Source organism: Boleophthalmus pectinirostris, unplaced genomic scaffold (genome assembly GCF_026225935.1).
Source record: "Boleophthalmus pectinirostris isolate CB_2022bp ecotype Guang Dong unplaced genomic scaffold, ASM2622593v1 HiC_scaffold_6, whole genome shotgun sequence".
Taxonomy (NCBI): domain Eukaryota; kingdom Metazoa; phylum Chordata; class Actinopteri; order Gobiiformes; family Gobiidae; genus Boleophthalmus; species Boleophthalmus pectinirostris.
In genome coordinates this window covers 33,997,651-34,008,314 of record NW_026571447.1, presented here as the reverse complement: position 1 = coordinate 34,008,314, position 10,664 = coordinate 33,997,651, and the positions used below count along the sequence as shown (strand labels likewise).

The 10,664-nt window shown below is 37.1% G+C and overlaps 1 protein-coding gene across 1 annotated transcript in view; it reads left to right on the top strand.

Moving 5' to 3' along the window:
- tsnare1 (T-SNARE Domain Containing 1) overlaps positions 1–10,664 on the top strand; it is a 344,395-nt gene that overhangs the window by 72,340 nt on the left and 261,391 nt on the right. The window contains exon 2 of the mRNA XM_055163234.1: positions 4,835–4,954. Coding sequence (XP_055019209.1) covers positions 4,870–4,954 — 85 coding nt within the window. The 5' untranslated portion in view covers positions 4,835–4,869. The remainder of the gene's footprint in view (positions 1–4,834; positions 4,955–10,664) is intronic.

Below are 10,664 nucleotides of genomic sequence, written 5' to 3'. Positions count from 1 at the left end.
ATTGACCACAAGATACGGAAGCCTTGAGCGGCAAGAGAGGAGGGGAAAAAAAAAAAAAAAAAAAAAAGGCAGGTCATTTGGGCTTTTTTTTTTTTTTTTTTTACACCAACAACTTAAAAAATTAAAAAAAATAAAATAAAATAAAATATACAAATAATACAAATAGAAATACTAATAATACTAATAATACTACTACTACTAATAATAATAATAAAGTGTTGAAACCAGCCTTTTCATGAGTTTTACTTTTACATTCTCTTTTATGTTCTCTTTCGCTTTTAGGCTCTAGAGCCGTAATATATATTTTGCTATAACTCGATATATGATATATATCTCGATATCTGTACAGGAAAAAAAAAAAAAAAAAATAAAATAAAAAACTACTGCAAAAACAAATAAGCCAAATTTGGGGGGAATAAAAAGAAAAAAAAAAAAAGTGCAAAAAGGTTGGCAGTTCATGCAGAAACAAAGTACTACTGTGACATAAATAAATAAATAAATAAATAAAATTAATATACTAAAATAATAATTAAACTGTAATAAAGGAAGAAGTAATTGCCTTTTTTTTTTGTTCACTGAAAAATAAAACAACTCAACTCAAGCTCATCTTTGCATTAACTCTGTCAACTGTACGATATCCATAACCATGAGCTCCCAGACTAAGCTCGGGAAGTTCCATATTTTAATAGATCCATGTTCCTAACAGCAGTAATGAGATGTGAGGCATCCCACAAGCCACTGCGCAGATCAAACCAAACATTTCCAAATACTATTAAATACTATTGTACAAGTAATACACTGTAGCAGATTATTCATTAAAATCTTCAGCATAAATAAACGTTACATTACTAAACTTTACAACATATAAACCATAACTTTTAGAGAGCCACATCAGCCCGTTTGAGATGATAATGCGTTTAATGCAGCTTTGAACACATTTGTTTACATTTTACAGAAACGAAACTTAACACCACATGGCTCATTTGCATAAACTATAAGGGCAGGAGCACACACAGAAAAGGCAAACAAGCGAAGCGACGAAATCAGAATTAAATATAAGCATTATATCAATATGCACGATATGTCAGAATCCACCCCCCCAATCAGTTACCATGTAGTTGATTAGTCTTAGTTAGAAATTTTCAAAAAGTGGGAAAACTGAATGGCACTTTTGGGACATCATGTTGTGTTGTAGTTTTATTGTCAAACACCTACACTTACTATAAAAAGTGCTCCTCCATGTTTTTGAAGCCCATGCATGCACCATCACTGACTGCATTCTCTAAAATTGATCACTCTGTAAGGAACCATGTTATTGGTTAAATAATTTCAGAGAACATTAAGGTAGAATGACCTGAAGCTACAGCATCAGGTGAAAAAAGTCAGAAGTACTAGGTTAAATCCCCTCCCTCTGAGTAGAACTTGCAGCTCAGGGCATAATACCAACTTTTGAAACCAGCACTTTCAGACTGAAAAATGACTCCTGCGTGGCAGTTCTGAAAAGTCACAATTTCTCTCATGTAAGTACAGTTGCTTTCTGTCAAATAAGTACAGTTGCTTTTTTTTTTTTTTTCCCAGACAGTGACAGTGTCTAGATTTGAAACAGTACCACCACCACAAGAAAGCTTTCAAACTGCATATTGTTGAAATTGTCAGCATTGTTTTAGCCTCATTCACACTGCCTCACTACTCACGGTGAGATCTACTTGTTAGGATCAAGGCTGAATATTTTCTCACAGACAGTATTTTATGTAGAATATTTAAAAATGCAATAAAACATGACACAGGTTATAAAAGATAGCATGTTGAAAAAGTGTCTTCAGCACTGGCGCTCTTTGTGTGTGCTGACATTCAGATGAGTGGGTGGGGATGTGTCCATGTGTCTGTAGCCTCAGGAGAAACACATGTTCATATGATGAGTTGACCTTTGCAGCACCATGCAAATGAGAGCTGGGCTTCTACGGCTCTACTGCTAAAGAGCCACAGCCTGGACTCACGTTAACTCATGGAGTTAACATGAAGCTCCATAGAGTTACAAGGAGAAATGCAGAATTTGTTTGAGTTTGTCATCACCTATTTTTTTATTTTATTTTTTTCCTTAAAATTTATATATTTTCATTACATTAGAATTAAAAGTGTTTTCAGGTGGAGGGTACAATCTAGTTGTCTCCATGGAGATATTATTGCTTTATGTAATGTCTCAGTATGGCATGAAACATTCATATCCATGGAGAAAAGCAGGTGCTCCCAGGAAAATCAACACCAACACCACCACCAACAACAATCAACGACCAACACACAACAACAACAAACAACAACAACAACACACAACCAACAACAACAACAAACAACAACCAACAACACCAACAACCACAACCAACAACAACAACAATCAACAACAACTACCAACAACACCAACAACAACAATCAACAACAACCACCAACAACACAACAAAAACATTCAACAACAACCAACAGCAATACCAACATCAACAACCAACAACAACAACAACAATAACACCAACAACCACAACAACACAACAACAACCAACAACAACAACAACAACAAACAATATCAACAACAACAACAACAACAACAACAACAACAACAACAACACCAACAACACCAACAAAAACATCCAACAACAACCAACAACAACAACAACAAACAACCAACAACAACAAAACCACAAACAACACAAACATCCAACAACAAACAACACAACAACAACAACCAACAACAACACACAACAACAACACCAACAACATTAACAACAACAACCAACAACAACACATAGATAGTTTGCAAGGTTTACAAAACTTTATAAACCACTAAGTTATTAAAGCCCGAGTTAAGTCTTTTTTTTTTTTGCATTTTAAATGTGCATTTTGGGCTTACAATAACCACATTAGTTAGCACGTAGCTGGTTAACCTTCACAGTGTCTTAGAACTCTTAATATTTGAATTTTTCGAAATGTCTATGGGAAAATGAATGAAAAATTTACTCCTGAAAACTGGAACGGACTTCAAAGTGGGCAGGACTATGGAGTTCCATAAGGCGGGGTATGTGTATGTGTGTTGTTGTTTTGTTTTTTTTTGTTTTTTTTTTCCATCTGTGAATGAATGAATTCCTGGCAAAAACAGCTGTACTCTAAAAAAACGTCCCTAGTGCCCCTTTGGAATTGCATTAATACACAATTACTTTTCAACTGTATTATTTTCATCTGTTCCCCTGTACAATAACATGTCGTCAAGAGTATTTTCCTGAGTGTAGCTGTATCCTCACCCGCCTTCTGCCCCGGTATTGAACTGCACTGATCCATGTCAGCTGTGATTTCCCATGCGTGTGTGTGGAACATGGCACCACTCGCGCACACATAACCCCCAGCCTTATATAAGCAACAACACACAACAACAGCAAACGCACAACAATATACCCATGCATAACCTTATTACATTTCATCAAGACTCAACTGGGCCATAATGATGAACATATAGCACAGAGTCAAGGGTTATGTTTACAAGGCTATTAAACGGATCACGTCTCCCACACTGTCACTGCAAAACCCACCGAGACTCACACAAAACCTGATTGATCCACAACGACTATTATTTGAACAAAAATATAAATGGTAATAATACATGAAAATAATGACATAAGGGTGAGTTGTTATTCAGTCGTAGGGAGTATTATCTGTTACATAAAGATGATTTGTTGTACAGTTGTAGGGAGCATTATCTGTTACATAAGGGTGAGTTGTTGTACAGTTGTAGGGAGTATTATCTCTTACATAAGGGTGAGTTATTGTACAATTGTAAGGAGTATTATATATTACATAAGGGTGAGTTGTTGTACAGTTGTAGGGATTATTATCTGTTACATAAAAGTGAGTTGTTGTATAGTTGTAGGGAGTATTATCTATTACTTAAGGGTGAGTTGTTGTACAGTTGTAGGGATTATTATCTGTTACATAAGCGTGAGTTGTACATTTGTAGGGAGTATTATCTATTTGATAAGGGTGAGCTGTTGTACAGTTGTAGGGATTATTATCTTCTACATAAGGGTGACTTGTTGTTCAGTTGTAGGGAGTATTATCTGTTACATTAGGATGAGTTGTTGTACAGCTGTAGGGAGTATTATCTATCACATAAGGATGAGTTGTGCAGTTGTAGGGAGTATTATCTGTTACATAAGCGTGATTTGTACATTTGTAGGGATTATTATCTTTATATAAGTGTGACTTGTACAGTTGTAGGGAGCATTATCTGTTACATTAGGGTGAGTTGCTGTACAGCTGTAGGGAGTATTATTTATCACATAAGGGTGAGATGTTGTACAGTTGTAGGGAGTATTACTGTATCTATTACATCATGGTGAGTTGTTGTACATTTTGTTGTGCATGTTGTACATTTGTAGGGAATATTATCTTTTGCATAAAGCTGAGTTGTACAGTTGTAGGGAGTATTAACTATTACATAAGGATGAGTTGTAGGGAGTATTATCTATTACATAAAGGTGAGTTGTTGTATAGTTGTAGGGAGTATTATTTAATACATAAGGGTGAGTTCCTGTACAAATGTAAAGAGTATTTTATATTCTATAAGGGTGAGTTCCTGTACAGTTGTAGGGAGTATTATTTAATACATAAGGGTGAGTTCCTGTACAAATGTAAAGAGTATTTTATATTCTATAAGGGTGAGTTGTAGGTTGTAGGGAGTATTACCTGTCCACGATGGAGAGCAAATGTCTCCAGCTCAGATTTAGGACATAGGATCAGTTTGCTTTGAACAGAACAAAGTAGGACTAAATTGCGCTTTCTGTTTTGATTTCAGGCCTGTAACTGCCACGCCACCCTCTATAAACCACAATGTCATATGGCTCCATAGACGGAAACTCCTTTGGCGGACGCAACCCCTTCGGAGGCCCAGCCAGACAAGGCTACCAACCAGTCGGTAAGAAATGATTATTGATTTTTTCTTCTTTTATTGTTTTGCGGTGTTCTGACTTTGGGTTGTCCTTATTTTCAAATGACCGCTTTCATTTTTCAAGAGGGGCCACATTAAATTTAAGAGTTGAGAATAATTGGCACGAACAAAGCGCGCCTCGATGATTTCCTCCATTTTGTTTCATTTTTGTTCCTCGTAAAAGCAAAAAAAAAAAACAGAATTGTAGCTTCTCAAACTGCAATTATTGGTGAATGACAAATGTTCTTTTTGTACTAATGGCGGTGGTGTGGTGTGTATCTTTGGAATGACTTCCTTCCGAGTACAATCCCAGGAGAAAAATTTGGTGCACAATTGGGTCAAGAAGAACGCAGGTGATTGTTTCGAAGCACACGGGGATTTTTCGAAAATGACGTGACGCATTTTTCTAATCGTTGTTTTTACATGACTCAAGGTACTCCAAAGTCCAAACAAAAAAGAAACTTCTTGGTTGTTTACTTCTAGGTTCCCACTCTTAACAGATTTTCTTCTTGGGAAACTGACAAACTCCAACATCATTTAGAAATTTGGTAAAAAGATAATGCTTCTAAACTCTTTATACACCAACAACTTTTAAATCCAATAGCTCTGTCAATAAGTCTCCCTAATTACACTACCCTACAAATAATACTCAGGTACAACAACTCACAACTAATGTACAGATAATACCTTTACGTTGAAAATCACTTAGTACTCAGAACTACTTTTAGTACATTCAACGTAGATAAATACTCCCTACAGTACTGTTAACTTTAACTCCCTCTCACCTTGTTTATAATAGATAGATAATACTCCTACAAGTATGTACACAACAACTCACTCTTTAATGTTACAGAGTAAATCCCTACAACTTCCTACACAACTAACTCCTTAAGTACATTAGATAATCTTCCTCTACACAGTGTACCAATAATACTACTCCTACCTTGTAACAGATAATACTCCCTACAACTAGCACCTACAACTATACACATGATATACTCCCTAAACTGTACACAAGCAACCCTACAAATCAGGTATCTTACTGCAATGTATACTCCCTACTGCAGGTAACAGATAAACTCCCTCAACCTATAACACAATTATGTAATACAATCTACAACAACTACCCTTATTCATTATGAACAGATAATAATCTAATACTCCAATGTATGAACTGAATACAACCCCTCAATATGTAATAGGATAAGTTACCCTACAAATGTCAACAATCCCTATGTAACAGCTACTTTTATTACTGTCCCTACAAATGTACAATACAGACTTACAACAGTTAGGTTTTGTAAGGAAAGCATAACCCAAAGTAAACAATTAACACTAGAATATGTACATACAGTAAACAATTACTTTTATTGTTGTAATTTAGTTGGACATGTCAGTAGGAAAGCACACCCAAGGTAGTAGGTGTATCGTAAAGTGAATAAATAATTAAGTTATAGAATCAACGTCTGAACTAGGGGAACATCAATGAGTAAAAGTTGTATTGTAGTAGCTTCACCAGGTGTTACACTTGTTTAGTCTGGAGTAGAACAGTTAGGTAAAGTTTAGGAAGTAGTATAATATAAATAAGGAGCATTAAAATAAATTAACATTTGTTAATAGTTTACATTGTAGTAGTTTTGTATGAGATGTGTGTTTAGGAAAGTTGTCTTGTAACTTTTCAGTAGAGGATCAAGTAAAAGTAAAGTCAGTAGGAGCATTTGCTTTAAGTAGTCTTTAGTAGTAGTTGCATTTATTTAGTAGTGAAAGTAAACAGCAGTAGTAGTTAGCAGTTAGTAGTAGAGCAGCAAAGTAGATTAGAGTAGTAAGTAGTAGTAGTAGTAGTAGTATAGTAGTAGTAGTAGTAGTAGCAGTAGTTAGCAGTAGTAGTAGAGTAGTAGTAGGTAGTATGCAACAAGTAGAGTAGTAGTAGTAAGAAGTAGTAGGTAGTAGGTAAAAGTAGTAGTTCAGTAACAGTAGCAGCAGTAGTAGTAGTAGTAGTAGTAGTAGTAGTAGTAAGTAGCAGTGTAGCAGTTCAGTGTAGTAGCAGCAGTAGTACGCAGTAGTAGAGTAGCGTAGTAGTAGTAGTAGAAGTAGGCAAAGTAGTCAGAGTAGTAGTAGAGTAGTAAGTAGAGTAGTGTAGCAGCACAGTAGTAGTAGTAAAGTAGTAGTAGACAGTAGTAGCATTGTAACAGTAGTAGTCAGTAGCCGCAGTAGAGTCAGTAGTGCAGTCAGTAGTAGTAGTAGTAGGTAAAAGTAGTAGTAGTAGTAGTAGTAGTAGAAGTAGTGTAGTAGTAGTAGCAGTAGCAGTAGGTAGTAGTAAGGTAAGGTAGTAGTTAGTAGTAGTAGTAGCAGAGTAGTAGTCTGTAGTTAGTAGTAGTAGTAGTAGTAACAGCAGTAGTGCGGTAGTAGTAGTAGTAGTAGTAGTAGTAGGTAAGTAGTAGTAGTAAGTAGTGGTAGTTAGTAGTAGCAGTAGTAGCAGCAGTAAGTAAGTAGTAGTATAGTAGTAGTAGTAGTAGTAGTAGTAGTAGTAGTAGTAGTAGTAGTAGTAGTAGTAGTAGTAGTAGTAGTAGTAGTAGTTAGTAGTAGTAGTAGGTAGTAGAGTAGTATAGTAGTAGTAGTAGTAGTAGTAGTAGTAAGTAGTAAAGTGAGCCTATATGAGAAATGTAATTAATCTTTATTAACGGCGATTGCAGATCCCAGTTTTGTTGTCGTCTTATCTGCAGTGTGGGTATAAAATCTGCTCATATTTATCTTGGAATTATATTATTTGTCGATGTTATGGGAATATTTGACTAAGACTCAGACTCTTGTGGAGATTAAATATTTAAGAAGTTGGATTAAATTGGGAGTAACATCAAGTGCTGTACAGTCACTGAATAAACTTCAAATGTCTGAGATGAGTTTTACACAGATCCTGGAGCCATCTGCATAAACACTGTATTAATGTCATCACAGAGAAAGTTTGGCTGTGGACTCTGAAAGCGGCAATCAGGTGTGACGGCCACAGCACTTTTTAATTCCTCAAGAAATGAATAATTCAGGCAATCAGCAGCACACATGTAAAACACATGAAGCCACTGGCCTGTTTCCATCCCCACTGTGATCACACTGGGACTTTGGTATAAACTCATATTACTTTTTTTTTTTTTTTTTTTTTTGTAAGACGGGAGGGGATGTTATGTTTTTCTTTGTTAAGAGAAGGATTCTAAATTTAAAAACGCATAATTGACTCCTGTGAGCTTTGAGTCATCGCACGTTGCTATTGCCTCATCAAAAACATACCTAGAGTTGTGCTTTTTTTTTTTGTTTTGTTTTTTGTTTTTTTTCCTTCACACATCTACATTTTCAAAGCTCAAAATGTTCTGTTCCATCTTGTGATCTCACGAAGCAGGAGTTTTCAAGTTAGCAGCAACATTTTATCTTAAGTTCAGCAGAGATCGGCAATTCCAGGCCTTAACTCATCCAAATAAATCTTGTGAAGGTGAATGGAGTTTGAAAACACAGTGGAGCACTTCTTGTATTACTGCAAGACATCACAAGGTGGAAGACAGAACAGAGAAGAACTAAACTAAACTAAAAAGCCTAAATCTGCAGGGTTTGTGTGTTAAACATGTGTGAATGAAACAAAACACAACTCCAAGTATGTTTTTTTAATGAAGAAACATTATAACATAGATCAGAAAATAGCATATTACTTACTTTAAACTTAATCTGACTGAAAACAAATTGCATTGCTTTGCTTGGAATGTTCCGCAATATATAATTAATTTCATTATGGTTATTTTTACTGCTCAAAATTCTTTCATTCTTGCTGAGTGGAGTCTCCATAGATCTGACTGGGAGCTTGGCCTGGTTGTGTGACCTGTTGTTTCCATGGCGATAGATAGGTGAGTGTTTCAAGCAAAACATTGACTTCCAATACTAATACTAACAACATACATTTTATTTGTGGATAATTTGTCTATAAAATAATCCACTTTGTCTTGTATCTCGGGGTCTTGTTCCCGGTTAAGGGGAGGATTTAGCGTGAGACTGACAGGCAGATTGGTGCAGCGTCTGCAGTCATGCAGTCGTTATATCGGGGGGAGCTGAGCTGGAAGGCAAAGCTCTTGATTGGTCGATTTATGTTCCTCCCCTCACCTATGGTCATGAACTCTGGGTAATGACCGAAAGGACAAGATCGCGGATACAAGCTGCCCGAAATGAGTTTCCTCCGCAGGGTGGTTTGGCGCTCCCTTAGAGGTAGGGTGAGGGACTCAATCACATGGGAGGAGCTCGGAGTAGAGCCGCTGTTCCTCCACGTTGAGAGGAGCAGCTGAGGTGGTTCAGGCATCTGCTCCGGTTGTCTCCTGGACGCCTCCCTCGGAAGGTGTTCTGTGTATGTCCCACTGGGAGGAGGCCCCGGGGAAGACCCAGGACATGCTAGAGGGACTATGTCTCTCAGCTGGCCTGGATCCCCCTGGAAGAGCTGGAGGAAGTGTGTGTGTGTGTGTGTGTGTGTGTGTGTGTGTGTGTGTGTGTGTGTGTGTGTGTGTGTGTGTGTGTGTGTGTGTGTGTGTGTGTGTGTGTGTGTGTGTGGAGAGGGAAGTCTGGGAGTCCCTGCTCAGCCTGCTGCCTCAGCTGCCAGGCCCCTGCATAAAGCAGAAGAAAATAGATGAATAATCCACTGTTTCCATAGTCAATACCACAGACTGTATAAAGAAGTGGACTAAGTCAGGGTGACGTCACCATAGTGCACAGCTGCAGTCAAATGAGGCTCAGCGAGGCCTGTAGTTATAGGAGCAAAGGTCCACATTAGGAATAGAAATTTATTCACAGGACAGAAATAGTGAAACAAAAACCCCAGAATCATGTAGAGCAAAACCAAAATGTCCTGGCTCACTGCAGCAATTACAGAAAGAGGAGTGATAATTTTCCAATGTAAAGTCAATGGGAAATAGAGTCGATGGAGCCGGAAGCGCCCCCATGCTCACATCCTATTTGAAATGCGGCGGCTAGTGGGTTACAGCTACAGTATGTCCATTTATATTTACAGTCTACGGTCAATACACCATCAGACTATACTCATTTCGGGGCGTCTTATTAAGAATACTATAGCACAAAACTTTCCCAACTTTCTCAACTTTTCTTGCTCGATTCTCAAAAGGATAATGAGAGCCAAATGTCCCATGTGGAGAGTGCAGCTGTTTACTTCCTTATACTACATTTTTAGGCACACTTCTTATAGAGTTAAGAAAAACAACACAGTATTCACATCTGCTTTGGCTGGCACATCAAGTCTCTAACTAAGCAAACTACGCAGCGGACATGTTAAAAGTTGGGAGTGTCCTTTTAATGAAACTGTACTTCCCTATTAACACGCGATTACTCCTGCTTGAAAGACAGATTTTAAACTGTAATAGGCCACAATCTTAAAGGGCTCACATTACGATATTTTCTGATTTATGTTATAATGTTGTTTCCTCATCACAAACAGACCTGGAGCTGTGTTTTGTTTCATTCACACATTTTTAACACACAATATTCTTGATTTTTGAGCTCTTCTCTCAAATAGAAAACACACTATTCCACCTTGTGATGTCATGTGGTGGAGTTTAAAAACAGGAAGTGCTCTGTTTTTAAACTCCATACACCTTCACTAGAATCATTTTGATGATTTTAGCCCTGGAATCGTCTGTCTCTACTGAACAAAAGGTAA